The sequence below is a fragment of the Phocoena sinus genome, chromosome 5, assembly GCF_008692025.1.
Source record: "Phocoena sinus isolate mPhoSin1 chromosome 5, mPhoSin1.pri, whole genome shotgun sequence".
In the NCBI taxonomy this organism is placed as follows: Eukaryota; Metazoa; Chordata; class Mammalia; order Artiodactyla; family Phocoenidae; genus Phocoena; species Phocoena sinus.
In genome coordinates this window covers 127,373,175-127,395,955 of record NC_045767.1, presented here as the reverse complement: position 1 = coordinate 127,395,955, position 22,781 = coordinate 127,373,175, and the positions used below count along the sequence as shown (strand labels likewise).

General features: G+C 38.3%; 1 protein-coding gene across 2 annotated transcripts in view; it reads left to right on the top strand.

Annotated features, from left to right (window-relative positions):
- GRID2 (glutamate ionotropic receptor delta type subunit 2) overlaps nt 1-22,781 on the top strand; it is a 1,366,547-nt gene that overhangs the window by 1,148,909 nt on the left and 194,857 nt on the right. For both annotated transcript variants that reach the window (XM_032633736.1, XM_032633737.1), the window contains one exon: nt 6,309-6,504. In XM_032633736.1, the coding sequence (XP_032489627.1) occupies nt 6,309-6,504 (196 nt within the window). The remainder of the gene's footprint in view (nt 1-6,308; nt 6,505-22,781) is intronic.

Genomic DNA, 22,781 nt, shown 5'->3' with positions numbered 1-22,781 from the left:
GAGGTAAACAAAGAAGTAAAATTTCGAACCACAGTGCTAAGGTGTGAACATATTTTAAGTATTAGAAGGGCACAGAAGAAGCAGCTGAGTTTGATCTTGAAGGGAAAAAATCCACCAGGGAAGACCAGGAAAGATCTTAAGCTGAGAAAACACCTGCCAAGCAAGGAATGATGAAATAGTCTGTTTGCCATATAATGTGAATAGGAATGAAGCAAAAGGTTGTTTTTGAAAATGAAAAAAAAGAAGTTTTTAGGCCAAATTTTTGAAGGATCTTGAATGCTACAGAGTTTGAACCATTTTCTAAGGGCCATGAGGTATACAGGAAGTATTTAAATAAGTGAGGGATGGGATCAGATTTGAATATTAGAAGGAGCACGTTAGCTGTGGTATGGAGGATGCATTAGAGGTAGGTGGGAGTAGAGATAGGGGAAAAGCGTAGAAATAATTTTCTAGGTAGAAATGATGAGGGTATTGGCAACAGAAAGGCAAAGGTAGTGACAGATTCCCAAGATTTAGGAGGTAAAAATGTACAAAACTTCATGAGAGGTTAGATGGGGTGTGGGAATTAAAGGCCACGGGTGAGGAAGAGCTTTAGCTGAGATGAATCTATTGGTGGGAAAAATCAAAAGATGGCAATTCTAGAAATCATAATAGAGGACAAAGTACCAGCAATAATAGTAATAAATTAATAACTGCAACTATCAGTAATTGAGCACTTAAAGAGTAAGTTCTAGGCTAGGTGTCTCGTATCAAAATCTACTTCAAACTTCCAGATACCTTATTATAAAATGATTTTTTCCCCTATTTCACAGGGAAAGGAATTGCAATTTGGAGAATTTTAATTTTTCCAAGGATTGAAACTCAAATCTTTACGTCTTCAGAACCCATGTTTTTAGAAGCAAAGAGGTTGCCCAGTGCACAGCTGTCGTCAGCACCTCTCAGTGGCAGGCCTGCCTTGCCTGACCACCTCAATACATTCTCCAATCCTTTCTTCTGCTTCTTGGATCTCTATAACACTAATGTTCTCTCTGCTGGCCCTCTATTATGGCATGTAGTTGTTTTTTAAGTGTTAACTTTTGGAGTACTTTTTGTGATTGGAAAACCTGCCTCTGTGCCCTGCCCACGACAGCTCTCAGCCACTGCAACCAATGAACTGCAGTGGGCACCAGGCAGGCTCTTTATGTGGTTGCTAATGGACTCTTGGAGTTACAACAAAATGTGTCCTTTCGCAAATGCCGAAATTAGCATCCAGAGGAGGCAACTGGGGAGAGAGTGTGGGAGAAAAATCCTGAACTGAGTTGGAGGACACTTTTAATGTACCCCTGCTTGTTTGTCTCTCTTTCACGGTCAGCCCCTTTGTCTGAAGCATCTATCACCTATGCTGTCAACCACGTTCCATTTTTCTCCCCCTGAAGAAAAATCCTTCTGATGTGATAACTTGAGTCGACATGTTTCAATCCGTTAAAAATGGGATTAGACGTAAAATTCCCCACAGCTAAAGCTGGCAGCTCACTCTTGTCATTTGTTGGTGAGCATAACATACAACCAGACTCAAATATGAAAGAAAAAAAGAGAAGAAAAAGGGAGAGAGAAAGAGAGGGAGGAAGGAAGGAAAGAAGGAAGGAAGGAAGGCAGGCAGAGAGAGAGAGAAACAGAGAAATGGAGACTAGATGGAAAAGAAAGGCCTATGAGAGTTATCTTACAGTTTATGTAGGTAAGAGCTATTCTCTTAATAAAGGAAAACAGGTAAAAATATGAGTGAAAGTCACTGCAGAAGGTATAGGCATTAGATTTTTAACTAGTTGACAGCTTTAGAAATGTAAGTAGCAACACATTCATTGTAAGATAATTTCATTAGCAAAGTCGTATAAATGTCCCAAAGAATTTGCTATGAAGAAAGTTACCGTTTAGTATCATAGAGTCATACATTCTTGTACTTGGAAAGGAGATGAGACATTAATTCAACTCCAATTCATGAATCTCCTCGTTAACAATATAAGAAGTCATCCTGCCACACACACACACACACACACACAATCCATTAAAAATCATTAAAAGGGCATTATAAGGTGAGGAATTACTATAATAATTATCTTTGTATAAAAACGATAGCTTGATTGAATACTGATATGACAGGATCACTAATCACTCTTTGAGGAGGACCCTGTTACTCTCTCCATTTGTAGATGAGGAAAGTAAGGTTAAGAGCTACTACCTAATATTACACAGCTCACAAATAACAGACCTGCTTGCCTTTAAAATCTAACCTACCCAATATCAAAGCTATTGCTATCAGATATAGCTAATATCAGACTATCACATGTATTAAAATTAATTTCCAATACTTGAAGGGCTTTAAGTGTTTATTCTTCTTCTCATGGAAAGAGTTTGTAATCAGCCTAGATCCACCCAAATTCCTAAAATTTACTTCCACAGAAGTGTCCTAAATTACAGTTTCTCAGTATATGTTTAAGCAAATAGTTAAATACCACTTACCTATCAGACAGTATTGTTTAGTATCCATGGGTCGCTAGTCGTACAGGACACCAGTACAAGAAATAAAAGACTCTCAGTAAGATGTTGAGAAAATAAGACTGATTAGAGTGGGAAAGCATTTGCTTTCTTTTAGCATTCACCATGTGTAGCTGTGGACACTCATTTTTACTATGTGCATGAGTCCGAGTGTGGAGTTGGAAGAGGAGGGCTCAGATGTAATAGATTCACAGAATTGATCATTTGCGGAATTTTATGTGAGTGTATGTAGGCTTTGTGTGGTTAGGTAGAAAGATAGACTATATTAGTATGAGTATATTCACAGCTAACTCTTTTTCTAGAATTCTCTAGATTTTCCCATTTCTTCTGTGGCCTGGGTAAACATTGCCAGTTGTTAAAAAAGGAAATGTCAATATTTGCCAAGGTAAATTAATGTATGTATTAGGGGCTTGTTGATTATTTTATAATTGTTTTGCATTTAAGCCAATGATTGGCATGTCTAAATAATGTCCACTCAGATGTTGACCTTAAGATACAATGTTCTTGAGGATTACCACTTGCGGAATAACCTACTTGATTTCTTTTAGGGCCTCATAATATAGGCTATAGCATTTCTGCAGATCTAAAATATTATGAGCGTGAAAATAACAAAATTACTACTTATAATAGGTACCCCCTTTCTCTGTTGGGCTCCTAAACCAGCTTTCTTTTTTCCATAATAAGCTCTTTGTGCTCACTTTATTTTGCTTTATTTTATTTTTGTCACCTTTGGTGTGCTATCTTGGTGTACTATAAAGGAACAACACTGAATCAGACAAACTATAATTTTTATTGCAAGCAGATCTCATGGAAAATGTATAAGCTGAACTTGATATCAGAAATGAAGCTAGAGGGAACATACCTTTGCTCTAAGTTACAAAATGCTCTGCTATTCTAAATTTGAATTACTTTGAAAATAAACTGCTTTTTTCTGACATCAAGAACTTCACACAGGCAACATTTTAAGATACTGTCTAAAATTTTTTTGTGTGTACAAAACAGTTTTGCCCGCTAAAAACCTGTTTGTATTATAATTCTACATTCAAGTTCAAAGCTAATACTTAAGGTGATACTATGGCACGGAAACTTGATTATATTAAAGATCCCAACACATGATTTCAATTTTCTTTTCACAGAAAGCTAAGAAAGAGTATTAATTTATTTAGCAGTATTTTACTAGTATGACTATTTGATCAAACCAGTTATATACTTAGATATAGGCATAAACATTTTTCACCCCTACACTATGATCTCACCAAGTGGAAACCTTCTGAAAGTTATAATCAAGATTGATCGCCAGAACTACTAGGCAGCAAGGAGCCAATCCTATCCTGGGAGGGTTTCTGATGAATCCTAACATGACCTTCTCTAGCCATACACCTTTAGGTTCTAGAAAGTGCAAGCTCTCTACATCTACCTAACCTTGCCCTTGTATTTATAGACATTGAGTGAATGAGGCATGCTATCGTAACCTGTATTGATAAGTTTCATTTCTTCCCCCTGTGTAACCAGTTTAGATCATCGCTAAACAGTGGGAAATATGTTAAAATGTTAATGTTTTGAATATAGTTTTACTCCTACTACTGGAAACATTAGTAAATAAGAAGTAAATTGTTCATTTGAAACAAAATTCTTATTGCTATACTATTACCAAGATAATTATGGTATGTTCCTACCAAATGCCCTGTCACTCTGGTATTAGGTTGCACCCTCGCTACCTGTAGCTCACTTTTATTCCTGCTTCTGCCCTCATTATTTTTTTTAACTTATTTATTTATTTTTGGCTGTGTTGGGTCTTTGTTGCTGCACACGGGCTTTCTCTAGTTGCGGTGAGCGGGGGCTACTCTTCATTGCGGTGTGCAGGCTTCTCATTGCGGTGGCTTCTCTTGTTGCAGAGCACGGGCTCTAGGAGCACCGGCTTCAGCAGTTGTGGCTCGCGGGCTCTAGAGCAGAGGCTCAGTAGTTGTGGAGCACGGGCTTAGTTGCTCCGCGGCATGTGGGATCTTCTAGGACCAGGGATTGAACCCATGTCCCCTGCATTGGCAGGTGGATTCTTAACCACTGGCCGACCAGGGAAGCCCCCCTCACTATTTATTTATGCTTTCACTTTAGCTTTTACAAATGGTAGAATTAGCTCAATAGTTGTAGGATATTCCAGAAAATTCTTCCCTTCAAATAGTAATTTTTAAATGCATAATTTTATGCAGCAGAAGTGTAGAGCAGAAAGGAATTACTATGATCTCACTCTTTTCCTTAGAGTACATGATACACACCAACAACATAAAACTCAATAAAATGCAGATTAAATTTTGCTGAAAGTTATCATTAGAAATTGTCACAAATATTCCTCTAACAAACACGACCCATAATGTATTGTTTGCCACACAGTTTTGCACATGATGGAAACGGTGACATGCAAGAGTATTCCCAATACTCTTGCCCAATGTTAGTGTTAGTTGCAAAGACCTCCAGGAAATCATTAGCAAACGCCATCTAGAAACAGACCAAAAGATCAGAGGTAAACGTAACATGACATTCATAGCCCGTGATTGTGGAGGGCTGTGGGTATTTGTTCTTGTTCAATATATACTATAGTGCTTCAAAGCATCTGCTCCCATTCTCAGAGGTTAGTGAGTTTGAAGCGTGCCAGCATCTAATTTTGAACAGTATTCCAAAGACACATATTTGTTCTTAAATGTCAGTCATTAGGGTTGGACACCTACACAAATTCAATGAGTTCCAGTGAAGTGGTAATTGGTTCTCCAAGTTAGAAAATATGGAGTGGCTCAGAAACTCAAATATAAGGAAATCGACCATCAATTTAGAGACGAATAACCTGGGACAAGTAGATACAATCTGTAACTCAAAGATTGATTTGGAAATCCTGGAGCATTATTCTGTAAAAGAGAAAGCTGAAAACATATTCAGCTATCCAAAAGCATGAAATTTATTCTATTTGAATACAAATAGAAATCTCTCTCTCTCACACACACACACACACACACACATACACTCACACACAACCACTTAAAGCAAATCTAGCAAAATAAATACAGAGAAGAGTCAGCATCTTGCAGTAGAAATAATATGGTTTTGGGAGCTGGTCAGATCTACATTTGAATTCTATCTCTATCCCTCACTGACTGTGCCACACTGAGCTAGTCCTTTATTGCCTCTACTTAAGTTTTCTTACCTATAAAATGGGTGAAATAGTTCTGAGCATGAGGCATTGCTGTAAGGATACTGTGTGCCAACTGCCTAGCATGTATGTAGTAGCCACTCAATAAGTAATGACTCTTACAAATACTAATTTTTAAGTATACATCTACTTAAATATGTTGTTTATACAAAACGTAATTATGTTATAAAAATATTTAAGCCTTGCCACCTAAAAGAACATAGGCTTAAGGCTTGTAACATATTGACATTTTAAAAAAACTAAATGATTATATGACTATCTAGCAATGTAATTTAATTTCTTTGGAATTGCTAGATGTTTTTTCACAGTGAAAACAAAAATAGCATTGCCCTATCACTAGAAATTTCCACCTTTCCTTCAGTAATGATTTTTGTCTTCTCATGATCTATGTAAGTGCCATACACTCTTAAAGCAATTCTCCTTATATATTACATCTTAATGTAAAGAAACAACAAAATAAGAAAAGCAATTTGACGTTTGTATTTACATATATTACTTTTTGCTTCTTTTAACTTTATTTCCACTTGAAAATATTCAGTACTCTTTCTTGTGTCTCTCTGCTCTCCCAATAATCAAGGTCTCTCCAGGACCTTTCCAAGCAAACAGATATCCCTTATGGCACAGTCCTGGACTCTGCGGTATATGAACATGTTCGCATGAAGGGAATGAATCCTTTTGAGAGGGACAGCATGTATTCCCAAATGTGGCGGATGATCAACCGAAGCAATGGATCAGAGAATAACGTTCTGGAGTCCCAAGCAGGCATTCAAAAGGTACTGGCCATAGTTCTTCATTCATAGTCTACCGTTCTGTCCCCCATATTGGAATTGCTAAACTGAGTCTGGTTTACTTCCTTTTTTAAATTTTAACTTTGACATAGAGTTTTCAGTTAAATTATACCTTTTATTGATTTAAGAAGATTTTGAGGTAACTCTCTGTACCAGTAGAGGGAATTGACAGATTTCTGTGGTGTGTCTGAAGGATCCTTTTCCAGTGGAATTCCAAAGCTAGAAAACATGAACTGGTATTTTGTTCAGAACAGTGTCGGGGACATATACACATGAGGACTTGAAAAGATTTTGACAAATCCCATTCTAAATATCATTCAGGTTATCCAGTTTTTTCAAATGATTCAGGGTATTTTCTATACTGCATTTGTTTTTCGATGAAAAGTTTATGTTATGATTATGTGAAGCTCTCTGTGAGTAAAAGTTAATCTTCTCCATAACTGAAGTTTCTACAAAAGTCTGTTTCTGTTTCCAAAAGTGAAAATCTTTATTTATATCTTATTTTTATAAAACCATCATTTAGAAGTTATTTTTTTTAAAAAAACTTAGAAAGCAGTCTTTTGTGTAAAAAACATGAAGCTAATTTTTATTCTGGGCCGTGGTTTATAAACTTCTACACAGAAGTAATTCTTTCTTCCTCAGACCCCAACAACCACCATGAGAGAACTGAATGATTTTTGCTTAAAATTATCCCAGTGGCTATTACAGTGAAAATCCTAAGGGTTGACATTCAATAAGTAATTATGGGATGACTTAATGAATGAATGAATGTCTAATAACAGCATCAATGATGGTATATACTTTTTTTCTGTAACCTTTCACAGCAGAATAATTTGGACTCCGAGTCTGAGTTCTCTGTTCAAAAGGCAAACTCAATAATACCATGTTGGAGAATGTTTTGATGACTATAAAAGTTATTCTGCCACAGGATCTAGCATTATTCTGTGCCTTTTCATATGTTTTCCTTTATCTGCTATTGCTATTGTGATGGTTCCCTAGCATCACCCTGGTAATTTTTCAGTCACTACATTGATATCATTATTTAAAAACTGATAATGGTGACATAAACCTCTTTGCAAGTACTAATGATGCTTTTAAATAAGAGAATGTCCTTGAAATGTTAGCAATGGCCTCTAACTCCTTCATCCTTATTATATTAATCCCAGTTTCCCAGGGCCCAGGTACTGATCCTCTTGTCTTTGTCCAGAGGCCCATTGGCTTTTAGAAATTAAACACAGTACCCTCCAGTTACTGGGGGCATGGAGTGGGGGGCAGGTGAGATGGGCAGATGAATGGACCTATACTATATGTTGTCTGGGGGAGAAGGGAGGATAGATTTTAGGATTTACTAGGTACTCATTGTACGTGAATGAATTTAAGCCTCAGAATAATGGTTTGGGGAAGAGTTATTTTCCTTCGTATTGTCTACTGTTAAAAACAATTTTGCTTTCTTGCGTATAAGTATAAATTGAAGTTCACAATTTGTATTTCTATCCATTTTAGATCCAAAGCTCCTCACACTTTACAACTCTTTTCTATACCATAACATTCCAGAGAAAATTCATTTTCTTTTCTCCAGACATACAGATTCAGAATAAAAATAACTTTTAAACATACATATTCGCCAATTCATTATTTATTCATTCATTCATCCAGTATTTGCTAAGTAACAATTACGTACCAGGCACTGAGGTAGGAACTGGAGGTAAACTCAACCACAGAGGAATGACCACTGGATTCATGAAATACAGGGTCTGGTGGGAGAGAGAGAAAAGGAAACTAAAATACATGATCAAACAAAATGACTTAAATTGTGACAAATGCTATCAAAAAGACAAATGAGGTGCTATTGTAGAAATTAGGAAGGAAATCTATTTGAGAAACAGTGATCAGGTAAGTTCCCAGAGGACACAGGATATTATCTATGATCTGCCTGATCATATAGAAGAGAGGGTGACAAAGCATCCAGGCAATGCTTAGTATAAGCTAAGGTCTGAAGGTCCATTCAAGAAACCGATTTAAAATCAGCATGAACTGGAGACGATTGAATGAGAAAATGTGGAATGAGGTTAGTATGCAGGGGATAGATCAAGTAGGACCTTGCCCATTATTAAGAACTTGGATTTTATTTGAATGGCAAAAAATGCTACAGAAATAGGGAAATGTCATGATTCATTTTTCTCTGTCAAGGTCACTGTAACTGCTATATGGGAATTGGGTAAGAGTATGCAAAGAATAGAAATAGTGAGACCATAAGAAACTTGTAACTTTCTGAAGTAGCCAGCCAAGTAAATAAGACCTCGTTTTATTCCTGCGTTCTTACACACACACACACACACACACACACACACACACACACACGCACACGCGCACACGCACCATTACCCTTCATTCCTGGTATTAATACAAACTGGTTACACTTCCTACATCCTGGTATTTTCAGTATAATATATAAATCATAGAGACATAGGACATCAGTTGCTACATAGAAGCTTTAAGCAGTCATGTATGTAAGATATACATATATATCTTCTAAGATCTTCAGTGTTAAGAAAACCTCTTAACTTTTAAGTATGTACATACAGTTTCCTACATTTTCTGGGTTTTTTTTTTAATTTAAGTTATTTGACCATATGGAATTTAACTTGACACATGTGCAAATGTAAAAATAAACTGTAAATATTCACACTGAGAAAATTCCTGAGATTCTATGAAATAAAATTGTTTTAGATTCAGCTATTGACAATCTTGCAGCATATGCTGAGAAATTTAGTTACTCTTTAGGCTTTCATGTTTCTTTTTATTTAAATATGTAGCCATTCCATCACCTTTCAAGTTGGGCTAGTGTTTCTTATGCTGTTGTTAAATATCATACATTAAAATACATTAAAATGTACATTAAAAAATACATTAGAAATACATTTAAAAAGCACATAAATACATAAAATACATTTTAAAAATAAGCTATTATGAAGAGTAGAAAGAACTCTGGTTTTAGAAAAAAACTATCTGGTTTTCTTTCTTGGTTCTTCCAGTTCTCAGCTGTATAACGTTGGGCAGATCACTTGGTTTCTCTAAGACTCACTCTGCTCCGCTGTAAAATTATCACGGTGTGAGAATTAAAAGCCGGGGCTTTGTAGGCATACAGCCTGGGTGTATATCCAGTTCATTTTTTTAAGTAAAATGTGTAAATGTGACTAGTTACTTAAAATCTCTGCGGCTCAGAATTTTTATCATCATATTGAGAATTTCTCCCTCTTACGGTTTCTGTCATTATTAAATATATATATATAAAAGCATCAATAAATAGTTCGATTAGAATAATAACCTCCTAAGATGATCCTGAAGATTGTATGAAAGAATGTATGTGTGAGTGATTTGTTATTACAAAGCATTATTACTTGGTATTTCCTAAGGTTTACCTAAAATTATGACATAATAAAAAAGATAATGCAGTAAAAGAAGTAGAGAGCAATTTCTATTCCCTGATAGTCTGCTGATAAAGAGGGCTTATGATTTTAAAACTTAAAATCAAGTCCCCAAGTGTTTATTACACCCCGTGTACTCAGTTTTCAGATTTACTAGAGGAGTAGTGAAGAGTTTTTATTAATTTATAATGGAAAATATCAAAGTGAAATTTGCTGATTGTATATATTTCTTTCAACCAATATCAGAGACAGCTGAACACTGATTAGACAGAAACTAGGTAGTTATAATAAAATGTATTTTGGTTCAGTTTTCAAGGTCTTAGCCAGCTTTTATTAAAACACAAAACCAACCAACCAACAAACAATAACCTCTCACCTGCTAAAGCTCACTGGAGTTCATGAGATTGAGAACTACAAGACATGGAATGTGGCTGATGGACTTCCTCAAGTAACCAGTCTTGTACACACATCTCACACAGCAGCTTCCTGTTCTCTGTCACTGATTTCTAATTTGTGTAGGCAGAAAAGACCTCAGAGGTCTTCTAGGTCAATATTCTGCAAAAGACCAAACTTCTGCCTTTGACAGGAATTCATATATATAGTAACTCCCTTCCAGCAAAGACTGCATCCCTGTGAAGACAATCCTCCCAGTCTAGGTGTAACTTTGAATAGATCCCATTAATGCCTCAGGTTGGGCTTGTTTCTAATTGTGCTGCCAGCCTCATTAAGTTTATCTTACTTGAAGGTAGATCCTGGTTGCTTCTAACAGCGTTGTTCTGCTCATACCAAAGAAACCTGTATAAGTGAGGATTAGGTAAATGAGTTCTGATCTGCTCTTCTTGGGAGACACTTTGCCTGTACCACGCTAGCCTAATAAAACTAGGAGAAATGTTTCTGCCTTCCTCTTCCTAGGACACTTTGCATAAGTAGGAAAAAATGTGATTTGAAAAATATAACTGAGTTCTTTAATGAATTCACTCAACAATTATTTATTGATCAAAACAGCCAGTGTTTTGATCACTGGAGTGAACATAAATGAAAAAAAAAATGCCTCATGGAGTTTACATTCTAGTGGAGGGGGCAGACAATAAATAAGATAAATATGCTGTATTTCAGCAGTGAGAAGAGTTAAGGAGTAAAACAGAGTTGGAGAGAAAAGAAGAGGGACATGGAAACGGAGATGGGCTGCCTTGTTAGATCAGATGGCCAGGAAGAGCTTCACTAAGAAGCTTTGGAGAGAGAGGTGTATATCTGGGTGAAGTGTTTGCAGGCAGAGGGTCAGCTAGTGCAAAGGCCCTGAGGTGGGAACATGCCTGGGTGTTCTAAGACTATGAAGGGGGCTAGGGTAGCTCTAGAAATAAAGGGTAATATCAGGAGTGCAGCAATGTCAGAGAGGTAGAGGGCCAGATGGTAGGGAGGAAACATATCATATACGGTCTTGTTACTCGCAGCTAGTCCTGTGAACTTGCAGCATTAGCATCACCTGAGAGCTTGTTAGAAATGCAGACTCCTAGGCCCCACCTGCACCCTTCTGGATGGGAATCTCATTCTAACAAGATTCCCAGGTGATTCATATGCATGCTAAAGTCTGAGAAGTGCTCATACAGGGCCATATAGGGCATTCTAAGCGGGCTTTTACTCTGTATGAGATATGAAACTTAGGAGTGTTTATTTTTATTTTTTTGCGGTACGCGGGCCTCTCACTGCTGTGGCCTCTCCCGTTGCGGAGCACAGGCTCCAGACGTGCAGGGTCAGTGGCCATGGCTCAAGGGCCCAGCCGCTCCGCGGCACGTGGGATCTTCCCGGACCGGGGCACGAACCCGTGTCCCCTGCATCGGCAGGCGGACTCTCAACCACTGCGCCACCAGGGAAGCCCCCAAACTTAGGAGTGTTTTGAACAGAGAGTACGTAACATGATCTGACTCGTACTTTGGCAAATCATATGGCTGCTGTATTGAGAAAAACTGGAGGTGACAGTGTGGAAGCTGGAAACCAGTTAGGAAGCCACGATGGTGACTCAGCAACATTCCGAAACTACAGCAATGGAAAACCATCCCTGTTAAAACCCAAATACATCTTGGAAGACTATGATTTTAAGTAACTATTAGCATTAGCACATTAATGGAATTTAGTCTCTCAGATTATTTTGGGAGAGACTGGAACACAAGACAGGTAATTTTTAAGAATCGATAGAGAAACTTCTACGTCACAGGTAAGCATCTGACCAGGAATAAAGGATCTCTGCGTAGCACTGAAATAGAAAATTCCCTGGTTAATAAGAGGGTAGTGTTCATTTCCTGATAGCCTGTTATGTCTCAGGGGGTGAATGATAAATTATTCTAAAACCTCAGCAATAAAGACTACTAGAGAAGAGAAGAAAGTCAGTATTGGTAGGATAACTCCTGTCCTAGCCAAAGGATCCCAGTGATAACTACATAATACTTCAGACTGTATATTTCAAAGGGGATATAAACTCTGATGGATGCTATGGCAACAGGAGGTGGGTAGCAGTGCTGGCAGCAGCCATATTCAATCAGAAAGATAACATCAATCTGTAAGGTTGTCTGCTTAAGTCCCAGAGCACTATGGGGGAAGGGGACTTGACAAGGTACAGGTCGGGCATCAAGGCTCCAGCCAAGCCACTGGGCTTCAGGGCCCAGTTTTAATCTTAGCTGGAAAACTGGAGTGTTGAAATGAAAGCCAAAACAAAAGACTGATCATATCACATGGGCCAATATTAAGGATTTTAGAGGACTGGAGCAGAAAGAAAAATTCCAGACACTATTCAGTGGTGAAGTAAGCCTACCCAATTTATTCATCTCTGGCTGAAAAACTGGGTGGATTGAACCTGTTGTTTTACTTACTCATTCAACACATATTCATTGAGCACCTGTTATTTACCAGGAACTGTTCTAGGCACTGGGAGGCACACCAAAATAAAAATAAGCAAAGTCCCTGCCCAAATGGAGATTATACTGTAGTGGAGAGAAAACAATAAGCACATAAATGTGTGCTATAAAGAAAAACTGGAAGACTAAGAATGAAAGGTGGCAGAAGCAAGAAGAGGGATGTTGCCATCACATAGTGGGTGGTCTCAGAAGACATCTCTGAGAAAGTGAAAGAGGACAGTTTATGAGCCATGAAGATAGTGGGGAGAAAAGGACGATGGAACTTCAGGCAGAAGGAACATCACAAAATTCCCAAGGCAGAAGCTAGTTTGACATGGTGGAGAGGAATGTCAAAAAGACCAATGTGGCTGGAGCAGAGTGCAAGGGGGTGGGAGGAAAAAGGGGTGGTAGGGCAGAGAAGTAAGAGATAAGATAGGAGTGGGAGTTAGGCAAGATGGAGTCCGTTAAAAATGTGAATGCTGGGCTTCCCTGGTGGCGCAGTGGTTGAGAGTCTACCTGCTGATGCAGGGGACACGGGTTCGTGCCCCAGTCCGGGAAGATCCCGCATGCCGCAGAGCGGCTGGGCCCGTGAGCCATGGCCGCTGAGCCTGCGCGTCCGGAGCCTGTGCTCCACAATGGGAGAGGCCACAACAGTGAGAGGCCCGCATACTGCAAAAAAAAAAAAAATGTGGATGCTTGGATCCCACTAAAATTCCAATCGTATCATTTTTTTAATTTTTATTTTATATTGGAGTATAGTTGATTAACAATGTTGTGTTAGTTTCAGGTGTACAGCAAAGTGACTCAGTTATACATATACATGTATCTATTCTTTTCCCAATTAGGTTATTACAGAGTATTTGAGCACAGTTCCCTTTGCTATACAGCATGTCTTTGTTGGTTTTCTATTTTAAATACAGCAGCGTGTACATGTCAATCCCAAACTCCCAGTCTATTCCTCCCCCCAACCCTTCCCTCCTGGTAACCATGAATTCATTCTCTAAGTCTGTGAGTCTGCTTCTGTTTTGAAAGTAAGTTCATTTGTATATATTTTTTAGATTCCACATATAAGCTATATCATATGATACTTGTCTTTCCCTGTCTGACTTAGTTCACTTAGTATGATAATCTCCAAGTCCATCCGTGTTGCTGCAAATGGCATTCTTTCATTCTTGTTAATGGCTAAGTAATATTCCATTGTATATATGTACCACATCTTCTTTATCCATTCATCTGTCGAATTGGTACAGCCACTATGGAGAACAGTATGGAGGTTCCTTAAGACACTAAAAATACAGCTACCATATGATCCAGCAATCCCACTCCTGGGCACATATACAGTGAAAAACATGGTTTGAAAGGATACATACACCCCAATGTTCATTGAAGTGCTGTTTACAATAGCCAAGACATGGAAACAACCTAAATGTGCAACCAATTGTATCTTTTTTTAAGCCATAATTGACATATAACATTATCTTAGCTCCAGGTGTACAACATAATGATTCAATGTTTGTATATATTGCAAAATGACCACCACAGTAAGTCTACTTCATATCCATCAACATAGTTACAGATTTGGTATTTTTGTGATGAGAACTTTTAAGGTTTATTCTCTTAGCAACTTTCAAATATGCAATACAGTATTATTAACTATGGTCACCATGCTGTATATTACATCCCCATGACTTACTTATTTTATAACTGGAAGTTTGTACCTTTTGACCCTTTTTACCCATTGTAATCTTAATTGGGGAATGGAAGGCATCTGAATATCTTAAATCATTTCAGGTGTTCCTTTTTTAAACATATTTATTGGAGTATAATTGCTTTACAATGGTGTGTTAGTGTCTGCTGTACAACAAAGTGAATCAGCTATACTTATACATATATCCCCATATGCCCTCCCTCTTGCATCTCCCTTCCACCCTACCTATCCCACCCCTCTAGGTGGTCACAAAGCACCGCGCTGATCTCCCTGTGCTATGTGGCTGCTTCCTACTAGCTATCTATTTTATGTTTGGTAGTGTATATATGTCCATGCCACTCTCTCACTTCGTCCCAGCTTACCCTTCCCCCTCCCCATGTCCTCAAGTCCATTCTCTATGTCTGCATCTTTATTCCTGTCCTGCCCCTAAGTTCTTCAGAACCTTTTTTTTTTTTTAGATTCCATGTATGTGTGTTAGCATATGGTATTTGTTTTCCTCTTTCTGACTTACTTCACTCTGTATGACAGACTCTAGGTCCATCCACCTCACTACGAATAACTCAATTTTGTTTCTTTTTATGGCTGAATAATATTCCATTGTATATATGTGCCACATCTTCTTTATCCATTCATCTGTCGATGGACACTTAGGTTGCTTCCATGTCCTGGCTATTGTGAATAGAGCTAAAATGAACATTGTGGCACATGACTCTTTTTGAATTATGGTTTTCTCAGGGTATGTGCCCAGTTGTGGGATTGCTGGGTCGTATGGTAGTTCTATTTTTAGTTTTTTAAGGAACCTCCATACTGTTCTCCATAGTGGCTGTATCAATTTACATTCCCACCAATGGTGCAAGAGGGTTTCCTTTTCTCCACACCCTCTCCAGCATTTATTGTTTGTAGACTTTTTGATGACGGCCATTCTGACTGATGTGAGGTGATACCTCATTATAGTTTTGATTTGCATTTCTCTGATGATTAGCGATGTTGAGCATCCTTTCATGTGTTTGTTGGCAATCTGTATATCTTCTTTGGAGAAATGTCTATTTAGGTCTTCTGCCCATTTTTAGATTGGGTTGTTTGTTTTTTTGATATTGAGCTGCATGAGCTGCTTGTAAATTTAGGAGGTTAATCCTTTGTCAGTTGCTTCATTTGCAAATATTTTCTCCCATTCTGAAGGTTGTCTTTTCGTCTTGTTTATGGTTTCCTTTACTGTGCAAAAGCTTTTAAGTTTCATTAGATCCTGTTTGTTCATTTTTATTTCCATTTCTCTAGGAGGTGGGTCAAAAAAGATCTTGCTGTGATTTATGTCACAGAGTGTTCTGCCTATATTTTCCTCTAAGAGTTTTATGGTGCCTGACCTTACATTTAGGTCTTTAATCCATTTTAAGTTTATTTTTGTGTATGGTGTTAGGGAGTGTTCTAATTTCATTCTTTTACATGTGGCTGTCCAGTTTTCTCAGCACCACTTATTGAAGAGGCTGTCTTTTCTCCATTGTATATACTTTCCTCCTTTATCAAAAATAAGGTGACCATATGTGTGTGGGTTTATCTCTGGGCTTTCTGTCCTGTTACATTCACCTATTTCTGTTTTTGTGCCAGTGCCATACTGTCTTGATTACTGTAGCTTTGTAGTATAGTCTGAAGTCAGGCAGCCTGATTTTTCCAGCTCTGTTTTTCTTTCTCAAGATTGCTTTGGCTATTCGGGGTCTTTTGTGTTTCCATACAGATTGTGAAATTTTTTGTTCTATTTCAGGTGATTCTGATTCAAAATAAAGGTTGAAAATGAGCATTATAATATTTTGAAGCCACTTAAATGACTTTGGCTTTTACTCTGAGGTAGGAAGCCAGGGAAGGGTTGAGGACAGAAGAGTGACATGATCTGACTTACTTTTGCAAGGTTCATTTTAGGTGCTGTATAGAAAATAGGCAAGGGCTAGAAGCAGGGAGACCAGTGTGGAGGACACTGTAATCATCCAAGTGAGAAATGATGGTGGGTAGACCAGAGTGGTTATGGTGGAAGTGGTGAGAAGTGATTGAATTTGAATATATTGTGAAGGTAGCTCTGACAAGATTTTCTAAAAGATTGAATGTGGGGTATGAAAAAGAGGAGTTAAAGATGAGTCCAATGTCTTTGCCTTAAGTAATTGGAAGAATGAATTTTCCATTTATTGAGACTGAGAAAACCATGGGAAGAGCAGATTTAAAAAGCCAAATGAAAAATTGCCTTTGGCATGATAGTTAATATGAAGTGCTTCTTAATTATGCAGGCAAAGATGCCAAGAGAAATGCTGCAGATATGAGTTGGATGTTTAAGAGAAAGTTCTAGCTGGAGATAAATGTTTGGGGATGACTAGCATAGTGTTTGCCTTTTAAAGTCATAAGACTCCATGATATCACTACAGATGTGTGTGCATCTAGAGAAGACAGATTGCTAAACTTATCCCTGGGATAATTTGGTATTTAGAGGAGGGAGTGATAAAAAGGGTATAACAGAGTCAGGGAATGATCAACCAGTGAGGCAGGAGGAAAACAAGAGTGTTTTTTTTAGAAGCCAAGTGAAAAAAGTGTTTCAAGGAATCTCAAATGAACAACTGTCAAATGATGCTCATGGAGCAAGTATAATGAAGACTAAGAATTAATGATTTATTTGGTGACCAGTAGTCACTGGTGACCTTGACAAGAGCAGATCTGGTAGAGTGAAAGGAGAAGGAATTAAAAATTAGATTGGAGAGAAAAAAAGAACAAGGAAAGAGGCAATAGAGATTATGAGAATAGGCACTTTTTAAAGGAGTTTTCTTCAAAGGAAATGCTGAAGAATGGGAGGGGTTCCTGGAGTGGGATATGAAGTTCAGGGAAACTTTTTATGAAGGAGGATATGCAATGTCTGTATACTGATGGGATGATATAGTAAGACGGGAAAACTCATCATGCAGGAGAGAGACAGGGAACTGCTGAGATCCAGTGCACAAGTGGAGGATTTGGATTTAGGAACATAATCCATCCATAGTAAGAGGAAAGAGTGTAGAGCATATGGACATACATTCAGATAGGTTGGAAGATATGGTGTTGGGAGCACATGGGAGTTCATTTTTGACTGCTTGTATTTACTCAAAGAAATGGGAACCAATGTCATCACCAAAATTTAAGAAGGTAGAGATTCTGGAGATTTAAAGAAAGAGAAAGTAGGAATGGTTGTTCTGGAGAATGGGAGGAACAGTAGACTAGTGAAATGTAATGGGACTCCTAGACAAGACTGAAGACCCCTTTGCAACAGTGTTCATGACTGTAAATTGGAACCAATCAGTGTGATTGTGGGCGATTCTCTGGCCTCCCTATCTTCAGCTGCCTGAGAGTAAACATGGAGTCAAGAGAGCAGACTTCATCACAATTGGTGTTTGCCAGATAAGCATGGTAGAAGACAGTGAGGTGGAAGAGTTAAGAGATTATGTAAAGAAATGATCTCTGTTATGAATCATGGAATCTGAGCTGTATAGGAAGACAGTTATAACACAAGGAAATTGAGGCTACCAAAAGGGTGGTATGAGCAATGGACTTAGGTTCTAGATGGGACTGAAGCATTGTTGGAGTCAGTGAGCCAGAAGGATGGGATTGGAAATAACATGAAGTTGGTTCTGAGATGACACATCTGAAATTGAGATGATGAGAATTCTGGCATTGGAGATGATGTGACATGAGAGTGGGTGGCCTGAGGTGGGAGGAAAGACACGATCTTTGGAGAAGAAGAAGCCAAGAGACTGAGAAGCCAAGTACTGAGAAAGAATGTCTATGTGAATAATCAAATCACCAAGAATAACCACAGAACTAGAATTTGAGGGTGACAGAGAGGCAAGTGATAAAATCTTCAAGCAAGTTTGGAGGAGTTACAGAATCAACAGATGACTGCAGTAAGAGTGAGTAGCAGGTAATAGAGTCTGCTAACATGAGCTTCAAAGCTAGAGGACTTTAGAGACAAGGGTCCAAAATTGGTTCAAGGGCCAAGGAGAACACCTACCCTGATCCAGCCACAGTGATATGACTGTTGTAGAAGAGAAAAATAGCCACCACTTGAGAAGACCAAAGGCAATGTGGTATCCTCAGAGGAGAAGCAGGTTCCACTTAGCAAAAGAAAGTAAAAGGAAATTAAAAAAACAAAAACAAAAACAGATTGAGGGTATAGGCAGGGTAACTGTATGTCCTGGTTTGGGACACCCTTGATTTTGCCAGGTGTCCCACTCTCAAGATTATTCCCATCAAAGTAGTAAATTGTATGATCTCCCTAAATATAGGGATCATGGTGATGATAGGGTTCCATAGATCAGAGTGGAAGAGTCTGGACAGTTGGAGAGGAATGGGAAAATTGGTCAAAACAAGGCAGTGTGCAGAATCAAATCAATACGTGATGGGGAGTGACCTGGAAGTCTTAGGTTTTTCATGATGATGGACACTCAGAGATCTAGAAACAATATGGACTTTAGGCTCTAGACAGATTGGCTAGTTGGTGAATGTAAGGTGACAGGAGGGGCGAGCATGTTGCCGGGGTCACAGTGACAATGGCAGGGTGGAGGCCTGACAAAGAGCAGTCTTACCAGGGGCGAAAGATTTGAGGGCATTACTTCCTACAGCTGAGGGACTCTGGGAGAGGTAGCACCTGACAAGTGAGAACCAAGTTCATAAAAGAAAAAGAAAGCTGCAAGTAGAAAACAAATTTCAACTTAGTTTTTCATATAATAATTTTTAGTCTTATGTGCTTCAAACCCATGAACTACACTGGCCATATTCTCTTCTGGTTCTTCCATTCCCCTTCCTCTTAGAGCACTATAGCATCATTTGGCATTGAGTAAAACTGCCAGAGTAGATGACGATTCATGAGCCAGCAGCAGAGAGAGGGTAAGAGCTAACTTGAGCTTCAGTAAGTGATGTGATAATATACTGACTAGGTTCATGGCCTTAACACTGGGGTTAAGCCCTTATTATAGAAATGAATAATCAGACTGAATACAACTTGAGGGAAAAACAAGACAAAATACTAAACAGCTTGGGTCTATGAAAATGCCAAGAGTCCTGGGCTGTCATGCCATGGGGTTTAGAGGTAGCAGTGCATTTGCTACATTTGCCCTTTTGCCAAATGATTCAAATAAATATGTGATTCACTTTAGCACTTCACCCTGCAGCTGGGAGCTCAGATCCCACTGGCATATTTTCTGCTCTCTGGGAATCAGAGTTTTTAGGTCAGTGTCAGTTGTCCCACAGTGAAAGAAGAGAACCGGTGAAAGAATGGAAAAATACATAGAGATCATTTCCAGCAGCCCTGCCAGTGCATTTCTGATGCCTGGGATTGTTTGTTTTTTTTTTAATTAGTATTATTTTTTAAAACTTATTTTTGTTTCTAATAATCTTCATGGATGTTTGAAATCAGTTAGTCTTGATTAGATCTTTTCTCAAAGAGGAAAGGAGAAACCTAAAACCATGTACTTCTTAGGCAGTCCTAAGCATTTTAACTTGAGTCAGAATATGTCAGGTCTTACATCACACAAAGCAAACTATAAATAAAGATTTTTTTCCTAGATGCCCAGAAAAAAAAATATGTATAATTCTATAAATTAAAGTAAAAATAATAAAGCGGTGTCATATATATAAAGATGACACTACTTAACCCACCATTCACAGAGCGTGTACTTTAAAAATTGCTTTTTTATATAGTGATTTAATCCATGATGAAAGCTAGACCTGCTCCAATTCTTCTTTTAATTAGTTACATCTGATTCCAATTCATCCATTCATTCATTCCTTTAATCTACAAACATTTATTCAGTGGCTAATAAGTAGCAGAAACTATGTATCTTAGGTACAGAGGATGCAGAGATGGATTAGTTTAGTGAGGATGGGGCAGTAAAATGCAGAATAGCAGCTACCCCACAGAGAGATATACAAGGTATTGTGAGGACACAGAGAAAGGGAACCTAGTGTAGCCTGGGGGATGAGGCTTGTTCAGATCACAAAGGCTTCCAGAAGGAGTAATGTCAAACTTAGAACAAGCAGTATTTGATTAAGTAAAGGAGAGAGAGGAAGAAGTAGGATACGGAGGAGAGAGCCTGAACAAAAGCATAGAGGTGAGCAAAATAGTGTACGTGCAGAAAACAAAAAGCAAAAGCAATTACAGTTAGATACAAGGTGCTTATATTAGGGCTTTCTGGAGAAATAGGACCAATAAGATAGCTATAGATATAGATACAGATATATAGATATATCCCTATATATAATTAATCCTATATATAGTTTTATGTATAATGATAAATATCTATAGCCATATATGTTTTGATTTATTTTGTTTTTTTGCGGTACACGGGCCTGTCACTGTTGTGGCCTCTCCCGTTGCGGAGCACAGGCTCCAAACGCGCAGGCTCAGCGGCCATGGCTCACGGGCCCAGCCGCTTCGTGGCATGTGGGATCCTCCTGGACCAGGGCACGAACCCGTGTCCCCTGCATCGGCAGGCGGACTCCCAACCACTGCGCCACCAGGGAAGCCCAGCCATATTTGTTTTATATACATACATATATATGTGTGTATATATATGTGTAGTGTGTGTATATACATACAGACACACATAAAATGAGATTTATTATGAGAAATTGGCTCATGAGATTACAGAGGCCGAGAAGTCCCAGGATCTGCTGTCTATAAGCTGGAGACCGAGGAAAGCCAATGATGTAAATTTCAGCCTGAGTGCAAAGGCCTGAGAACTAAGGAGTGCTGATGGTATAAATCCCAGTCCGTGGGCAGGAGCAGACTGATGTCTTGGCTCAAGTAGTCAGGCCAAAAGAGAGAATTCAGCCTTCCTCTACGTTTTGGTTCTCTTTTGGCCTTCAATAGGTTAGGTAGTGCCCACCCACCTTGGGGAGGACAATCTGCCTTACTTAGTCCACCAATTCTCAGACATGCTCAGAAATAATGCTTTACCAGATATCTGGGCATTCTACGGCCCAGTCAATTTGACGCAGAAAATTAACCAACACAGAGCTACAATAAAGTGAAGGGAGGTGATAGGAGGCGCAGTCTGTGCTATGGATCAAAGACATCCACTGGGCCATATATCATCTGAACCTGCTAAATGGATGTTAATTGTATAGTTTTAGCTATATGAGCAAAAAGGTGTGAGAAGCATTACTAAAAATATTTGAAAAGAAATGTCTGGGTCGAAAAGAAATGTCTGGGTCGAAAAGAAGATATAGTCACCTTGGGCCTCAGTTTTCTTCCTTATCTTTAAAACTGTGAAAATGGAATGATGAGTTCTGAGGTTTCTTCTGGAGCTAATATTCAATGAGTCTTTGGACCCTTATTTCAAACTGTTTAGAAGCCACATGAGAGAAGTGTGCCTCCCAGGAAATGGCAGAGGCCCCTAGTGGGAGCCTCGGCTGTCAGTCCTGATTTAACACATCCTTGTTCTCAAGCCAAAATATTCTACAAAAGAATTCCAACTTTATAGTTCCCCAGGATGAAAACAAATGAATAGGTGCATCTTTGTTTCCTGGTGGTTCCATTATGTTCAAAAACTTCTTTGTCCAACAAATAGTTTAAATGGCCCTTTGCCGTGGTTTAGTTCTTAACCCTCAAAGTTACTTCCCAAACTGGAATGTGCATATATATTTTAAAAATTTCTGTTGGAAAAATTCCAAAAAGTAAAAATTATAATTCTGCCATAAATTTAAAATTAGCCCATTCCACCCATCCAATTTTACCCTCAGTTAACCTTCATTAATAGCAGGCTGATCATCTTCGAGACTTTCTTCTGTACGTAGGCACACACATGCATGCAGTTTTTTATTTGGTTTCCATTTTGACTTTTTAAAAAATGAAATGTTCTCTTGCCTTTGTCTTTTTCAATTTCTGTCATAAACATCTTTCAGGTTAGCATATATATATATATATTAGAACATACAATATATAATTTTAAAACCTTCAAAATATTCCATGAACTACTATCATTTATCAAATCATTGCCCTTGATAAACACTTTTAATGTTTTGTATATTTTCTCCCAAAAGCAGCTATGATGAACATTTATTTATATATATGTATTTTTTTAATAAATATAGTCATAAAAGTGGGATTCTGGGTTAGAACATGTGCATTTACAAATTTAATTACTACTCTCAAAGTAGTCTCTAAAAATGTACCAGTTTCTACAGAAGAGAGAGCTATGTTTTCCCACTTTCTTGCCTGAGTTGCCAGAATTA